The 17,929-nt window shown below is 44.5% G+C and overlaps 1 protein-coding gene across 3 annotated transcripts in view; it reads left to right on the top strand.

The window, feature by feature from the left end:
• The window catches only part of AP3S2 (adaptor related protein complex 3 subunit sigma 2), a 57,119-nt gene extending 39,533 nt beyond the window's left edge, over positions 1–17,586 (top strand). The window contains exons 5-6 of one of the 3 annotated variants that reach the window (XM_010378621.2): positions 14,205–14,312; positions 16,265–17,586. In XM_010378621.2, coding sequence (XP_010376923.1) covers positions 14,205–14,312; positions 16,265–16,393 — 237 coding nt within the window. In that variant the 3' untranslated portion in view covers positions 16,394–17,586. Of the gene's footprint in view, positions 1–1,206; positions 2,110–14,204; positions 14,313–16,264 lie in introns of those variants that run through there. The other 2 variants (XM_030929907.1, XM_030929906.1) reach the window with 2 other exon arrangements.
• The last annotated feature ends 343 nt before the right edge of the window (positions 17,587–17,929 follow it).

Here is a 17,929-nt window from a genome sequence, read left to right as displayed (position 1 = left end):
ACTCAGAAGGATCTAGGAACCCTATGTTCCTCAAGTGGGATTCTGCATGAAGTGCTTTTGTGGGCTTCTGACTCTACCAGATTCTAACTGTGTAATTTATGCAACCCTCTTAAAGACCTCTTTGTGCCTCAATTTTCTTCACTTGTAAAACAGGGATGATATCACATTTCATTGATTCTTAGACTCACTTTTTGAGTACCATTTATAATTTTAACATCAAATCAAGATTTTTCTTATAATCAATGGTATGTCGTTTTTCTTTTTTAGTAGCACGTAAAATGGTATGTTTTACAATCAGTGAAGTCTTAGATTTGATATAATACAGTAATATCTACCATTCAATTACTTGAGGATTGGAGTTAGTGAATAATTGCTTAGTTCAATAAATGGTGAGTTTGTCTTTATTTTTACTTTTTTCCTACTAGTCTCTCTGCCTCCTATATTGTGCCTTAAAACTATCCTTTACACACCTTCCTAATGATATATTTAAAAATGTATTTTTTACTAACTCTCTTGCTGATGTATACCCCTAACTGCAGTGATTCTTGAGGAGGAGAAGAACATGCCTCACTCCCCTCCACCACCTTCCTCAGAACCTTATGATAGTTCAGTTACACTAAGTGATTGAGGGAAGTGTGTTATTTAGTGAATTTTCATGATTTTTTTTAAAGTTGGGGACCACTGCCAAAAGGGTGAAGCCGTAGTCCCTTCTCATGTACAAAGACCTCCGTGAGCTTGCCCAGCCTGCCTCTCTAGCCTTACCTCTTGCTTTGAACTTTACGCTCCAGTGATACTGAACTATTTTTGTAACTTGTGTTTAGGGATGTTACAGCTTTGGAAGTCTTTGATCCAGCATGTAAAGGGCGAGCGGGTGGAGTGGGGTGCAGGGCTATTCCATGGGCATTGATTTAGAAGGAGCAGGGAACTGTGGGGATGGAGATAGTCTCCTTAGAAACAGGTTTGTGAGATCTAGGAGTGGCATTTGGACTTTTTTTTTTTTTTTTTTTTAATGGCCAAATTGTGCTTCACTTACCTGCCTGCCTATGTGGTTGCCTTAGGCAGAGTGATAGAATCTCAGGGTAGAGAGCAGGGACTTATTCTCTGTTGTTCCAGAGGATACAGGTAGGATCGGGGGTGGAAATTATTTGATGCTTGTTGTAGCTCAGTACAGTTAAAAACTCTCTGACAGTTGTTGCTGCTCAACAGCCCACTGAGCAGCTTGGAAACAGTAGTGAGCTCTCTTCATGGAGGCGAAGGATCTGTCACCAGAGTGAAGGATCTACACTGTTGCAGGAGCCAAAGAACAGAATCCTGCACTGGGGAAGAGGTTGGTCAAGATGACTTTGATTATAACTACCAAATTAACCAACATCCATCAAGTACTTACTAAGAACCAGGCACATAATAGATAGCCAAGTGCTTTATATACAGTGTCTCATTTATTTCCTACATCATCTTTTTTAATCTTTAGAATAAGCCTGGCAGCCCAGAACTCTGGTTCTCCCCATTTTACAGATGAAGAAACTGAGGTTTATTGGTAGGAAGCCTCAGTTTTTCTAAGGTCACACAGCTGGTAAGTGATAGAGCCAGATTCAGATCCTGGACTCTGATTCTGGACCTGCTCCCTCTACACTCTGCAATGCTGCCTATAGTGTTCCTGCCTGCTTTGACATCCTAAATATGGGGAAATGTGTTTGTGTCATGTTTTGTTAGCAGATAAGCAACCAACGAAGGATAAAATTCAAAAGGACAAGGTTTGGATCTTTTTCTATACTTAGCACTGTGCTTGGCGTTTGGGATCAGCAGTGCAAACAGGTAGTAGCCAAAGGAGGATGAAACACTGGGCTAGAAAGAAAAAGTGCTGCTAGAACATTAAAAAAAAAAAAAAAAAATGATTTCACAGAGAACCCTGACTCATAATAGGAATTCATTTTTTTTAAAAAGGAAGTAATAATACGTAGTGAGTATACTTTACTGTAGTCAACTGTATATACTCAAAGAGCATAAAACATGAAGCCAGCGAGTGAGTGATCCTTTTATTAATTATAAAAGAAGATGAGCTGGGTGTGGTGGCTCATGCTTGTCATCCCAGCACTTTGGGAGGCTAAGTTCGGCAGATCACAAGTTCAGGAGTTCGAAATCAGCCTGGCCAACATAGAGAAACCCCATCTCTACTAAAAATAGAAAAATTAGCCAGGCGCGGTGGCACATGCCTATAATCCTAGTTACTCAGGAGGCTGAGGCAGGAGAATTGCTTGAACCTGGGAGGCGGAGGTTTCAGTGAACTGAGATCACACCACTACACTCCAGCCTGGGCGACAGAGCGAGAATCTGTCTCAAAAAAAAGATGATGAATTATTAATGAAGAATAATTAATGAGTTGCTAGGTAATTTGCCATTCCCTCTGCCTGGATGCCTTTTCCTCCAATTGCCAGTTAGTCTTAAGGTCACCCTTCTCTGAAATAACATAGCACTTTGTACTTGGGTCATGGTATTTATCAAAGACTTCCTTTTATTATAGTTAATTCTCTACATGTTTAATCTTTCTTACTTGATTCTAAACCCTGTAAGGACAGGGTCCACATCTTATCTTCATTCCTTCTTCCAGCTCTTAACATTCTGTGATGTTAAGCCTATTTGAAAATAGACGTTGTTAGAGATTATATTCTTTTTTTTTTTTTTTTGAGACGGAGTCTCGCTCTATCGCCCAGGCTGGAGTGCAGTGGCCGGATCTCAGCTCACTGCAAGCTCTGCCTCCCGGGTTTACGCCATTCTCCTGCCTCAGCCTCCTGAGTAGCTGGGACTACAGGCACCCGCCACCTCACCCGGCTAGTTCTTTGTATTTTTTAGTAGAGACGGGGTTTCACGGTGTTAGCCAGGATGGTCTCGATCTCCTGACCTCGTGATCCACCTGTCTCGGCCTCCCAAAGTGCTGGGATTACAGGCTTGAGCCACCGCCCCCGGCCTAGAGATTATATTCTTTTAGTGAAAAATCGGCCAGGTGCTGTAATCCCAGCACTCTGGGAGGTTGAAGCAGAAGGATTGCTTGAGCCTAGGAGTTTGAGATCAGCCTGGGCAACATGGTGAAACCCTGTCTCTACGAAAAATACAAAAATTAGCTGGGCGTGGTGATGCACGTCTGTGGTCCCAGCTACTCTGGAGGCTGAGGTGAGATCACTTGAGCCTCAGAGGTCAAGGCTGCTGTAAGCCATGATCACGCCTCTGCTCTTCAGCTTGAGTGATAGTGAGAGAGCAAGACCCTATCTCAAAAAAAGAAAAATCAGTGAATGCCTTGAACTTAACACACTACCTTTTATGTGGTAGGTACAGTGGGCTCACTGAAACATTTAACTTGGTCACCTCTATCCATTTGTCCGAAAACAAAAAGGAAACGAAAAATTCTAAATACAGGACGAATCTGCCCTCAATTATACTTAATTAGTGTATGTCTGGAGTGAGTGTGACATGGAAGATTTGAATCTGCTCTTCTTTGCCTCTGCTCTCATGTGCCTGTGCTCATGTGCATCTTAGAGTGCTTAGAGTGATTGTAATGAGCCGAGATCGTGCCACTGCACTCCAGCCTGAGCGACAGAGCGAGACTCCATCTAAAGAAAAAATAAATAAATAAATACAATTCATTACTTGATATTAACAGTGAGCTGCAAAAAAAAGCACTCCCCCCAAAAAAGCCCAATTACATTTAGAATATTCTTTTTTAGAAGTCATGGGAGTGTGTAATATACTTTTGAAGGTTTCTGTTAAAATGATTTAATGGTGATTTAATGTCTAACTGTTTGACTCATATTGTTTTGTCTCCTTAGCTAGAAGTCAACTTTTCAGTGAAGTCAAGTATGCCTGGTACTTCTTAATGTGTTCCATGTTGTTCACTGTAGTTACACCTACATAGATATCCAGCCAAGAGTCATTGAATCTAATTACCATATGTTCGTTTTTAGGTAAAAGAGATGCAAGGGAATGAGGATAGTCACTCCTTTGCTTGTCTTAAAACACTGATAAAACATTGGACTTTGGAATGACAGTATCGAGTAAGAGAGAAAAAGGCATATGTACCAGGCCCTCAATTCTACTCATAAAGATATCCCCTTTTCATTTCTTTCTTTTTTTTTTTTTTTTTTTTTTTTGTTGTTGTTGTTGTTTTTTGAGACGGAGTCTCGCTCTGCCGCCCAGGCTGGAGTGTTGTGGCCAGATCTCAGCTCACTGCAAGCTCCGCCTCCCGGGTTCACGCCATTCTCCTGCCTCAGCCTCCCGAGTAGCTGGGACTACAGGCGCCCGCCACCTCGCCCGGCTAATTTTTTTGTATTTTTTTTAGTAGAGACGGGGTTTCACCGTGTTAGCCAGGATGGTCTCGATCTCCTGACCTCGTGATCCGCCTGTCTCGGCCTCCCAAAGTGCTGGGATTACAGGCTTGAGCCACCGCGCCCGGCCTCATTTCTTTCTAAAATGAATAATAGGGGAACTAGAGTCTGACTGTGGGCCAAGATGACTCTCAGATGATTTTCTCTTCCCCTGTCAGTACTGAGTCACCTCAGAGCGTCTTGTTACCCTTTGACTTATTAGTAGCCACCACGCCTTCAAGTATAGACAAGAAAATGATGCATTTCCCAGCTCTCAACAATCTCTTCCCTACTTATTTTCTGAAGCCCTTTCTTAGGAATTAATGAAACTAGTATAAAAAGCTATCAGCCTGGGAGGCTGAGGTGGGTGGATCACGAGGTCAGGAGATCGAGACTATCCTGGCTAACAGTGAAACCCCGTCTCTACAAAAAAGACAAAAAATTAGCCGGGTGTGGTGGCACGCGCCTGTAGTCGCAGCTACTCGGGAGGCTGAGGCAGGAGAATCACTTGAACCTGGGAGGCGGATGTTGCAGTGAGCCAAGATCGCACCGCTGGACTCCAGCCTGAGCCACAGAGCGAGACTCCGTCTCAAAAAAAAAAAAAATTAGCCGGGTGTGGTGGCATGTGGCCTGTAGTCCCAACTGCTGGAGAGGCTGAGGCTATAGGATCGCTTGAATCCGGGAGGTGGAGGTTGCAATGAGCCAAGATCGTGCCACTGCATTCCATCCTGGGCGACAGAGTGAGACCATGTCTCAAGAAAAAAAAAAAAAATGAAGAGACACAGATGTCCAGAGGTGTTGGGGGAGAATGGAGAGACTCAATAGCAGGTTAAATTGTCTTTAGAAGAACTGACATTTTGACTATAGTACTCATTCCTACTCTTGACTATTTTCAGGGGTTCCAAGAGAAAAATTTAAATAGGACAGAGCTAAAAACACCAACTTTCACTCACTAAAATGTGGTCATAAATTTATGTATCTTGATCTTGGAAAACATCAGTATCTATGCCTCATTTTACCTTTTAAGATTTCAGATTTATCGCCTGAAGCATTTTTTCTGTTGTCTTCCCCTTATATCAAGATATCCTGTTGGTTTATTGGGGTTATCCTAATCTTTATGTCAGATGAAACTCATCCTGGTTGTAATTATTTTTAGGTTAAATAACCATTGGATTTGCCAAGTACTGAAAAATCAGTAGCACTTTTGTTTAAACTCTGTTAATAAACACTTCTGAATGCATTTTGCTAGTGTCATTATTTCCCATGCTTGCTGAGTAGAGAGAAAGTTGAATTATCATACTTGATAATTCATATTTGTTCATTGCACACTGTGTGAGTCTGGGTTTAGGCCTCTTGAAGACTTAGCCTCTTTCCTTCTGTTCCTATGGTTTCGAATGCCATTTGCATGACTCACATCTCAGATTTTCTTTCCCTACCAGCCTCCCTGTGTTGGTTTGTGACTTTATCTGTCAGTCTTTTTTTTTTTTTTTTTTTTTTTTTTTGAGACGGAGTCTCGCTCTGTCGCCCGGGCTGGAGTGCAGTGGCCGGATCCTGGCTCACTGCAAGCTCCGTCTCTCGGGTTCATGCCATTCTCCTGCCTCAGCCTCCCAGGTAGCTGGGACTACAGGCGCCCGCCACCTCGCCCGACTAGTTTTTTGTATTTGTTAGTAGAGACGGGGTTTCACCGTGTTAGCCAGGATGGTCTCAATCTCCTGACCTTGTGATCTGCCCGTCTCGGCCTCCCAAAGTGCTGGGATTACAGGCTTGAGCCACCGCGCCCGGCCTGTCAGTCTTCTCAGATATTTACCTAGAGTTCTACAGGCTTCCTCAAGGTCAGCCCACCAGCCAACTTCCATTGTTTAACAGAACCCTTCTTTGTGCCCTAACTGTATCTCCAGTTCTTTAGATACATGAGTTCAGTATTGATTCTTGACTGCTTGCTCCCCACACCCATGCTTGGCAGCCTCCAACTTTCTCAAGTCCCGTCTGTCTCCAGTCAGAGAAATGTTAGCCATCTTTTGTGGTCAACTTTTCATATTCAGTGGACAAGGTCTGAACTGACTAGCAGGACTAATACGGGCAGCTGTTTGCTTATCCATTGCTCAGTTACACTTGAGTCATTTTGCTTACTAAAGGTCAGATGTGATGTTTCCAGATCTCTTTATGCCAGTAAAGTGGTACTGTAATTATGTAATTTGATTAAATAATATACGTATTAAATTATGAGGAAGAAAAGAAAATTATTCTGGCTGTGCATGGTGGCTCATGCCTGTAATCCTAGCACTTAGGAGTTCGAGACCAGCCTGGGCAACATGGTAAAACCCTGGCTCTACTAAAAATACAAAAGATAAGCTGGGCGTGGTGGCGTGCACCTGTAGTCCCAGCTACTCAGGAGGCTGAGGCAAGAGAACTGCTTGAACCTGGGAGACAGAGGCTGCAGTGAGTCGAGATCATGCCCCTGCACTCCAGCTGGGCGACAGAGTGAGCCTGTTTCCAAAAAAAAAGAGAAAAGAAAATTATTCTGTGAAAACTAAGAGGAATGCTTTGGAAGGACAAGTTACTTTAAAAAAGAAATGAAGCTGAATTAGGTTGGGCAAGATAACTATGGAAGAGTAGAGGTGGAGGAATCCTAAAAATCTAGGATTCTGTACTTACTGTTTCATAGTAGTCTGAGTTCTAACTTTAGAGAAACTGGAAATTGTAGATGATGCATTTTGGGTGAGTTTTTTGCAATAATGGCAAAAAACTCAAATCAGCAGAAGAGATCTTTCTGGGTTGGGCACATTGGCTCACACCTGTAATCTCAATACTTTGGGAGGCTAAGGCGGGAGGATCCCTTGAGCTCAGGAGTTCAAGACCAGCCTGAGCAAGACCTCATCTCTACTTAAAAATTTAAAAAAAAAAAAAAAAAGCTGGGCATGGCAGCATGTGCCTGTAGGCCCAGCTACTCAGGAGACTGAGGCAGGAGGATTGCTGGAGCCCAGTAGTTCAAGGCTGCAATGAGCTATAATCATGGCACTACACTCCAGCCTGGGTGACAAAGCAAGACCCTGTCTCAAAAAAAAAAAAAAAAAGAAAGAAAGAAAAAGTTTTTTGGCCCTTGCCAAAAGTTTAATGGCTCTCAAAGTTTTTTTTTTTTTTTTTTTTTTTTTTGAGACGGAGTCTCGCTCTGCCGCCCAGGCTGGAGTGCTGTGGCCGGATCTCAGCTCACTGCAAGCTCCGCCTCCCGGGTTCACGCCATTCTCCTGCCTCAGCCTCCCGAGTAGCTGGGACTACAGGCGCCCGCCACCTCACCCGGCTAATTTTTTTTTTGTATTTTTTAGTAGAGACGGGGTTTCACCGTGTTAGCCAGGATGGTCTCGATCTCCTGACCTCGTGATCCGCCCGTCTCGGCCTCCCAAAGTGCTGGGATTACAGGCTTGAGCCACCGCGCCCTCAAAGTTTTGTTTATAGCAAATAATGGTAGGTGTGGACATTCACGGGAAAAGTCACAGTAAAAGTCAGATTAACCATACCTTTATTACTTTAGTTTTAAATGCTATCCATGGACTCTCAGTTACTGAGGGTGAGGAAATCAGTGTTCGTATTCTACCTCCCTCCTTTTTTCCCCTCTTCTCTTCCTAGTTTTTACTAGCTGGAGTTTTCTACATCATCAAAGCATATAGTATTGACACTCCGTTGTTACCCTAATCCTATTTTAGTCTTAGACCTACAGTTAAGTAGCTTCAGTGCTCGCTGCAAGTTTTTGCCGTAGTTTTTTGTTTTGTTTTTGTTTTTGAGAAGGATTGTCGCTCTTGTTGCCCAGGCTGGAGTGCAGTGACATGATCTTGGCTCACTACAACCTCTTCCTGGGTTCAGGCGATTCTCCTGCCCCAGCCTCCCAAGTAGCTGGGATTACAGGCAGGTGCCACTTCTGCCCAGCTAACTTTTTTTTTTTTTTTTTTTTTGAGACAAGAGTCTCGCTCCGTCACCCAGGCTGGAGTACAATGGCACAATCTCAGCTCACTGCAGCCTCCACCTCCCAGGTTCAAGCGATTCTCCCTCAGCCTCCTGAGTAGCTGGGATTACAGGTGTGTGCCACCACACCTGGCTAATTTTTGTATTTTTAGTAGAGATGGGGTTTCACCATGTTGGCCAGGCTGGTCTTGAACTCCTGACCCCAAATGATCCACCCGCCTTGGCCTCCCAAAGTGCTGGGATTACAAGCATGAGCCACCAGGCCTGGACCTGCCATAGTTTTTCCAGTCACCTCTTAGTTGGCACAAGTGCTTCCTTTTGTAGATTCCTTAAGAAATACTTGGCCGCGTGTGGTGGGAAATACTTGGCCGCGTGTGGTGGCTCATGCTTGTAATGCCAGCACTTTGAGAGACTGAGGTGGGTGGATCACTTGAGGTTGGGAGTTTGAGACCAGCCTGACCAACATGGAGAAAACCCATCTCTACGAAAAATACAAAATTAGCCAGGCGTGGTGCACATACCTGTAATCCCAGCTACTCAGGAGGCTGAAGCAGGAGAATCGCTTGAACCAGGGAGGCAGAGGTTGCGGTGAGCGGAGATAGCACCATTGCACTCCAGTCTGGGCAACAAGAGTGAAACTCTGTCTCAAAAAAAAAAAAGAAAGAAAAAAAGAAATACTTGGGAACAGTGGTCCCCATTCTGTTACCCTTGCTGGACAGTTGACTGGGTATAAAGTCCTTGAGCACTTTGGGAGGCCAAGGGGGGCGGAATACAAGGTTGAGAGATCCGGACCATCCTGGCCAACATGGTGAAACCCCATATCTACTAAAAATACAAAAATTAGCTGGGCATGGTGGCGCATGCCTATAGTCCCAGCTCCTTGGGAGGCTGAGGTAGGAGAATCGCTTGAACCCAGGAGGTGGAGGTTGCAGTGAGCTGAGATCGCGCCACTGCACTCCAGCCTGGTGACAGAGCGAGACCCCATCTCAAAAATAAAAATAAAAATAAATAAAGTCCTTGAGTCACACTTTCTGTCCTTGAGAATTTTGTAGGTATTGTTCCATTTTCTGTTAGCATCAAATATTAATGTGGAAATTTTCATGATTTTGTTTCTCTTTTAAGTGATTTGATCTTTTTGCCTGGTTGCAGGAACCCAGAAACCTTACTTAAAGGTGTATCTTGGTACTGCCTATTCTGAATTTGTTTTCCCTGGGATACAGTGTGACCTTTCAGTATGTAGACCCCAATCCTCTTATAGTTCAGAAACATCTTAGATTCTATCTTTATGAATATATCTTTACATATTTGTCCCATTCATGTTAAAGTTTTTTTATGCAAATATTACATCTCCTTTGCTGTCTTTTGTAACTGTTTCTTCTCTATTTCTTTTAGCCATTTTTGGTTTCTTTTTTTTTTTCATTTCTCTCCTTTTGTTCCCAGTGTGTTTTTAGCAGTCTCTCTTCTCCCTTTGCTTCTTCCAGTCTCACCTTCATTTCTATAACAGTATTTTTCCTTTCACTTCTTTCCTCAGTTCTGCTAGTATACAGCTTGTCTTCTCGTCTCCCTACCTCTGCTGAAGTTCTTGTATTTCTGCTTTGAGCTCTCATTTCATAGAGACAACTATTTTGTCAAGTTTTCTTTTTTTCATCGTGTAAAATATTTTATTACCATTATATCTAGTCCTTGGAGGCCCTTTTCCAGTGTGTGGTCTTAGTCTGCCATTTGGTTTTCCTATTTCTTTCCTAATTTTTCCTCATTGTATATTTTTATAGATCCTGTTTAGATTTTTTGTATACTTAAATAGGCAAGTTTTTCAGGGACTAGCTGTTGGCAGGATGCTTGCTGGGGGAGCTACCAAAACTGTGTTCTGGGCTGGCTACAGTTGTTCCCTTGATTTAGGGTTCTGGGTGAGTCCGTGTACCCTTAGTCTCTAGCCAGCCAATCGAGATAGGCAAGGTGTCTCTTAGCATCTCCTCAATGCAAAGGCTGTCTTCTCTACTACCATGGAGACCACCTCTGTGAGGCAAATGTAGCTTGTGTGATTTCTCATTTAGCCTCAACTTCAGGTCCAAGGAAGTTCCTGCCTTCTAAAAACAAGGAATTAATTTGGTACCGGAGTGTGTCCTTTACCCACAGGAAGTACATATTTTTGCAGGTCTTTCTGAGATCTCCAGCTTCCCTGTCCTCTCCCTGTAGCATCCTTTCTTCTTTTCCTTCTGTGAAGCAAAGGAGTCCCTGCCGGAACTCCCTGCTTTTGACAGCTTTTTCACCTGTTTGGGGGTTTGGAATTTTGGATATCCTATAGTTATAACAAAAATGGAGTTTGCGTTTCTATTTCTTCTTTTTGCATTTGGAACACATTTTGAACAGCATTTGAAAATGCTGACTTTATGATGCAGTGTTAAATAAGAAGCTTTAACTGACTTTTTCTGTTAACCAGCCACTAGTCTCCACGACATCATGTGTTAGGCCTTTTACTATACCTTCTCCATAAAGCCCCCACCACCACACTGTTGTCGGTCTTCGAAGTCCCTAAAGCCCAAGGAATATGCTACTCAGATATATGGAAAGCCTTTCATTCTTTCAGCATGCCTACTCTGAGCATTGTTCTAGGCCTTGGAGATAAAGCATGGAAGAATTAATACAAGATCTGGATACACCAAAGTCTTAAATGATTTCATGTGGAATAGGTGTCAGGGATGAATAGACTGGAAGACACAGTTTGGGATTCTGAGGAAGTATGATAGAAAGGGTAGAACATGAGCTCTGGAATCAACACCATTCTGCTACTAACATACATGACATTGGGATCATTTTATTGCCTTTTCCTCATACATAAAATGTATCAATTTCTTCATATATAAAGACAAGGCAGGCCAGGTGTGGTGGCTCACGCCTGTAATCTCAGCACTTTGGGAGGCCAAGGCAGGCGGATCATCTGAGGTCAGGAGTTCCAGACCAGCCTGGCCAACATGAGGAAACCCCGACTCTACTAAAAATATAAAAATTAGCTGGGTGTGGTGACAGGTGCATATAATCCCAGCTACTCAGGAGGTTGAGTTGGGAGAATCGCTTGAACCCAGAAGGCGGAGGGTGCAGTGAGCCAAGTACACAACACTGTACTCCAGCCTGGGCAACAGAGTGAGACTCTGCCTCAAATAATAATAGTAATAATAATAAAGTGAAGGTTACATTACCTACCTTAGATGAATGTTGTAAAATTAAGGTAAGTTACATAAAGTACTTGGTTCATAATAGATACTCAGCAAGTACTACTTTCTACCCACACGGGGAGTGGCTAAATAAAAGGAATAAATACTGAAAGTACAGGTATAGAGGACTGTTTCTCTCCTTTTTTATTAAATTGTGGTAAAATATGTAACGTAACGTTTCCTGTCTTCACCATTTTTAAACTTACAGTTCTGTGGCATTAAGTATGTCCACATTGTTGTGCAGTCGCCACCACCATCCATCTCCAGAGCTCCTTATCTTGCAAAACAGCACCCCTGTAACCACTGCCTTCTTGCCTCTGCCCATGGCAGCCCCCATTCCAGTTTCTGTCTCTGAATTTGACGACTCTGGGTACCTCATAGGAGTGGAATCACACAGTCCTCATCCTTTTGTGTGGGGGTTGTTTCACTTACAGTATCTTCAAGGTTCATCCGTGTTACAGTGTGTCTCAGAATTCCCTTCCCTTTTACAGCGTCTCAATTCAGATGGAAACAAAACAAAACAAAACAAAACAAAAAACAGAATTCCTTTCCTTTTTAAGGCTGAATAATATTCTGTTGTATTTCTATGGCACATTTTGTTGATCCAGTTGTCTGTTCATGGACACTTGGGCTGCTTCCACCTTTTGGCTGTTGTGAATAATACTGCTATGAACATGGGTGTATACATTCTCTTCAAGTCTTTACTTTCAGTTCTTTTGAGTGTGTACCCAAAAGTGGAATAGTTGAGCCATATGGTAATTCTGTTTTTAATCTTTTTGAGGAACCACCATACTGTTTTCAGAGGCCTATTTATTGATGGGGACAAGTATAAACAGTGGAATTCCCCCAGGGAATTATTTTAAAACCAGTCTTGTTTAACATTTTGTAAATTATCTAAATATGAGACTTTTACCATTAAATCTTTATTTGCATATAGCTAATGAATAATTCATATTGTATAAAATGTAAGAACACCTCGTGAGAGTGTGTGTGTATGTAGACAGAACAGTGGTTAATAAGGCTCAGTGTGGGCACACATACACGGGAATACATTTGATTTATTATACTCTGCCCTCAAGATCAGACGTTCCCTGCACTTACTGAGGGCAAAATACAGGGAGCAAATGCCAGAGAACTTCAGATGGCAGAAGTGCACAGTGCCCAGATATGCAGACACATCTTTCTTCTTGACTCTGCATTGCTTACAGAGTAAACTGGTGGTTGACTGTAGACTCTAGACCAGTGGTTCTCAGCTGGGGTGAGTTTGCCCCCTGGAACACATATGACAATTCTGGAGACATTTTTGATTGTCAAGCTGGAGGAGTAGAGACCAGGGATGCCAGAGAACAGGCCACAGCGACAGGACAGCCCCACAGCAGAGAATTTTCTGGCCCCAGATGTCACTAGTACCCAGGCTGAAAAGCCCTGCTCCAGACCCAAATTACCTTCTCAGCCTTGTCTTAGCCTCTCTCCTGCGTAAATAAAGTTGTCATCCCAGCCAGACCCAGGAGCTCCCCATACCTGCCCATACACCAGCTGAATTGCTCCTTCCAACACCTTCTACCTGAAATTCTTTCCCCTGCTTCTCTAATGTCAGAGCCCAGCTTCAGTCCTCCCACTGTCTCTGTGAAACTCTCTGATTTCTCTAGCCACTGTTCCCTTTCTTCTCTGACTTCCCCAGGACTATCCCAATCATTTGGCACTTAGTTAACAATAGAAGGTTGTATTTGTTATCTTCCCACCTTGACTGAAAGCACCTTGAGGGCCATTTGATATGATTTGGTTTGAAATATGGAATACCATTCCTTATGAACCCCAGTGGGCATCTCTGCTTTGACCCACCCAGGGCTTTCTGTGACAGCTTTCCTACCATGATGGGATACAGTGGTTGAGTCAGCCTCTGTCCCATCACAGCGGTTAGGTACACTGAGATTCAGCTTTGTTTAGATAACTACTAGCTAGATGGAGCCTAAGCCCAAATGTGAGCCTTATGCTTATAAAGGTATTTATACTGAATCTGCTTTCTAATCTAAGCGGTAAGAAATGAGGTGAGGAGAGGTGCAAAGGAATTGGGCTCTATCTTGCTCTGATCATGTCCCTTCAATGGAGCACAGCCTGGAGGATCTGCCTTATGGAAGGTAGGAGACATTCATTTCAGTTGCTTGGATAGGGATTATTCTGTCATAACTGGACCTACTTAATGACAGTCAGTGTTGACGATGGTAATATTAATAATGAAAGCCATAATTACTTACTTGGAACCCAGTGTGTCTTGGGCACCAGGCTAGGTGCTTTACACACGTTTATCTCATCCAGCCCTCACTGCAATCCTGGAAGGAAGCTGAAGCACTTTAAAGATAATTTGCCCAGGGCCACCCAACTAGCAAGTAGCAGAGCCAGAATTTAAACAAGAGCTGCCTGACTTTGAAGCCTGGGCTCATAGCTACCACCTCCCTGCTGAGGGGAGAGATTCATGTTGCCCTGTGCCAAGACCTGGGAGAGACCCCTCGTGGTGTCACTGGAGAGGTGGATGGGCAAGGGGGCTTGAGTGTCTGAGTTCTGAGTCAGGACCTGTTGTCATATCTGACCACTCTGCTGCTGCAGGAAAAGGAAACCTCATGGGTTACACTTTGACCACCACAGAGTATTCTGACTCTTCTGATTTTTGCTTTCCCTTTAGGTACACTACATCCTCCAGGAGGTGGTGATGGGTGGGATGGTGTTAGAAACAAACATGAATGAAATCGTGGCTCAGATTGAAGCTCAAAACAGGCTGGAGAAATCTGAGGTGAGTAAGCAACTGTGTTCTAGTCCTGGCTGGGTAGAGAAAACCTGGGCAGAGGCAGGAGTGTGTACATGTGTTGGTTTGTGTTGCTGTGAAACCTCAGGAAATGATATTCATCTTCTTTCTTCCTTGAGTCCATTGAAACTCATGGATTTGAAGGTCAACCAGCCCTGAAAATTAAACAGATAACAAGGTTTGAAATCTCAGACTTTCAGGGTAAAAGAGTAAATAGAAAAGCCAGATGGCAGAGGAAAGCAAACAGCTTTTGGCTTGGGGGTTATGACCCATGTTTGTGGTTTGTAATTCCTCCTTTGAAAGCCACTCGTTCCCTGGAGGGACCCAGAACCCTCTTCTCCTATTCCAGTGTGGTTTCCTGGTTTGTGTGCTTTAAGAGTCCGATCTCCTAGCAGCCATTTCTCGTGGTGTCTTTCAGACCTCAGAGTTGCCAATTTCCTTATTTCCAGTTAGTCTTATAAAAAACTACAGTAGAGTTTGGGCTAGGCTTGAAAATAACATACCCCAGTCCACCCCCACATGGTACTGGGCTTGATACAGATGTTCACATAAATTCTGTCCTATCCCTCTGAGGTCTCTCCATCCCCTTCCTCAGCCTTACCAGAGCACAGAGGTTACAGACATATACTTTCACATGCAGAAATAGCAGAACAAATTACCTCTTTAATTATCTGAGTGTCGTAAAGAGATTCTTTGCCTTGTATAACGGAACTTGATCTTGCAAAACCAGGAATTCTTTCTGTGAGGACTGGCAGTCCTGCGGAAGAAGCTTTTGCAGACCACAGCTATTGTGGCAGCTATAGTTCTTTCAGAAATGTAGGCTGGGAAGATTCCAGGAATAGTAAGTGAGTCAGAGGCAAGGGGGTTGGAAATGAGAAGAAATGGAGACTTGCTGGGTGAGGGCAGAATTGGAGTTGGCATTCGGAAAGAAGGCAATAGGGGAAAAATGATTGTGAGAGAGTCTTCATCCACTTTTGCCCTTCTCTCCACATGGGGATGAGCCTGCCAGGTGGGGGGTTCACTGTAGATGTGCATACTCTGCGTTTTGTCACCAGCCCTTCTGTATCTGTGATACCCCCCACCTTCTCCCAGCTTGTTGCCACACGACACTTCCAAAGCCAGCTCTTTTCGTCTCACATTATTAGTTGGCAAGCAGTTGCCCTAGAGCCATGGCTTTTCTTTTCCTTTTAAGAATTTCCCTGTGACTTTGCACGTTTCAATAAGAGTCTTCAGTCTTTTGAGGAAGGGGTTTTGTTTTGTTTTGTTTTGTAACCAGAAAAGTGCCCCTGACAAACTACTTTAGATTATTTCAGCATTTTTTGGGTACCCACCATGTGCCAGGCACTGTGAGTTGCTGGGGCTGTGAAACTGCATAGGCCACACCCCGCCTCTGAGGAGCTGGTAGTCTAGCAGGACTGCAGGCTTTGGATCCCTGTGCGAAACCCCATCTAACCTCAAGATTGTTTTGTTGGCTACTTTTGAGGAATAAGGGGGGAAAATTAAAACTTCAGTTGTGTGTTCTCAGTTTGGAATTTCTCTAGGCATCCCTCACCTGTTATTTTGTTTGTTTGTTTGTTTTTGAGACAGAGTCTCACTCTGTTGCCCAGGTTGGAGTGCAGTGGCGTGATCTCAGCTCACTGCAACCTCCACCTCCCAGGTTCAAGTGATTTTCCTGCCTCAGCCTCCCTAGTAGCTGGGACTATAGGCGCCCGCCACCACACTCGGCCAATTTTTGTATTTTTGGTAGAGATGGGATTTCACCATGTTGGCCAGGCCAGTCTCGAACTCCTGACCTCAGGTGATCCACCCACCTTGGCCTCCCAAAGTGCTGGGGTTACAGGCGTGAGCTTGTTTTTGTTTTTGCTTTTCTTTTCTTTTTTTTAGCGTTAAGCGGGTAACACTGAGACTTTGTCTCATACTCGCCTCTCATTTCTTCTCAGGGTGGCCTTTCAGCAGCCCCTGCGCGGGCTGTGTCTGCTGTGAAAAACATCAACCTGCCAGAGATTCCTCGGAACATCAACATTGGCGATCTCAACATCAAAGTTCCCAACCTGTCCCAGTTTGTCTGAGGGTCAAGGATTGGGCTGAAACAGAGTCCTTAAGACAAGCAAAGACAAGCGCGTCTGGAAACAGAACCCATTTTGAGCCATAGAAGAGTCAGGCCTTAGGACCTGGAACCTTTGTGTCTGGGGAAGACTGTTTGGCATGGAATGGGGAAGGGATTCCTATTGACACTGCTCGGGTGTGCCCAGTTCTCACATGTGCAGCCATGCCGTTCTCTGATGCACACGGCCGCTGTAGATGTGAGGGGCCCTGCCTGCCTCAGCATGCCCAAGCCACTTGCACCTTTACCTTTCACATGGACGCTCCCAAGGGTTAGGGACTGCATTGAGCAGACCCACCTGCTTCCCAGAACCTCCTCACTAGGGCTGAGCGCCTTCTCTGACTAGAGTCTTCATCCTTAGCACCACAGACTTCTGAGGTCCCATGGCCTTTTCTTGCTGGTGAGGTGTCATAGGTAGAAATGGGCTGGCCCTTCAGATTTGGGGGTGTGGTGAGTGGCAAGTAAGGGCAGAATTTTAGGAGAACCAGAGTCACCTGCTGACTCTATTGAGATTGCTACACCCAGAATCCTTTTGTGGTTTTTTTGTGGGTTTTTTTTTTTTGAGACGGAGTCTTGCTCTGTCGCCCAGGCTAGAGTGCAGTGGTGTAATCTTGGCTCACTGCAACCTCTGCTTCCTGGGTTCAAGCAATTCTCCTGTCTCAGCCTCCCCAGTAGCTGGGATTACAGCACCCACCACCACGCCCAGCTAATTTTTGTATTTTTAGTAGAAACGGTTTCACCATGTTAGCCAGGCTAGTCTCGAACTCCTGGACCTCAAGTGATCCACCCGCCTCGGCCTCCCAAAGTGCTGGCATTACAGGTGTGAGCCACCATGCCCTGCCACCAGAATTCCTTTTGTATAGCCGAGCCTTTTGGTTACCACCTCTTGAAGAATATGCTTCCTGCATTGTCCTAGTCCCAGTTGTATTCTCACAGGTATTATGTGCAGGACACGATCCAAATCATAAACCTGGCGCATGCCCACCACATTTCTGCTAATAGGAAGAGGGACCCACCACACACCAGCACGTGCCAGAGGTCTCTCCTCCCAGAGGAGAGGCCTTGTGTCTGTAGAAGGTTAAAGCTGACAACATGTGAAACATCCCAGAATTATGACTCTTCCCAAGTTTAAAATACATTCTCCTTGTGGGAGCAGAAGGTTCGTTGCTGTGTTGTGAATGATGAGCTGCCTCCACAGGGAACCCACTGCCGCCTGGGCCAGCTTCTGGAGCATGAGAACCTGAGCCAGGGTCACCCTTTTGGGGCCTGGACATGACGCATGCTGGCTGAGACTAGGAGCAGGGCTGCCTCTTCTCCCTCCTGGAGCTCTGCTTGTGGGCACGCCCTGTTCCCTCAGGTGCCATTCTCCCAGAGCTTAGGTGCCCATAAATGTTCTTACTGCGGTAGAGTAGGGCCTCCTGCTCCCACGCTGTCGCATGGGCTAGATTTCAGGTGTGCTGTTGAGCCACCTTGAGATGAGGGCTGCTTCGCGGTAAAGTTT

This window comes from Rhinopithecus roxellana, chromosome 5, assembly GCF_007565055.1.
Source record: "Rhinopithecus roxellana isolate Shanxi Qingling chromosome 5, ASM756505v1, whole genome shotgun sequence".
Taxonomy (NCBI): Eukaryota; Metazoa; Chordata; class Mammalia; order Primates; family Cercopithecidae; genus Rhinopithecus; species Rhinopithecus roxellana.
The sequence above is the reverse complement of the archived record's forward strand: the minus strand, read 5'-3'. Positions and strand labels throughout refer to the sequence as shown.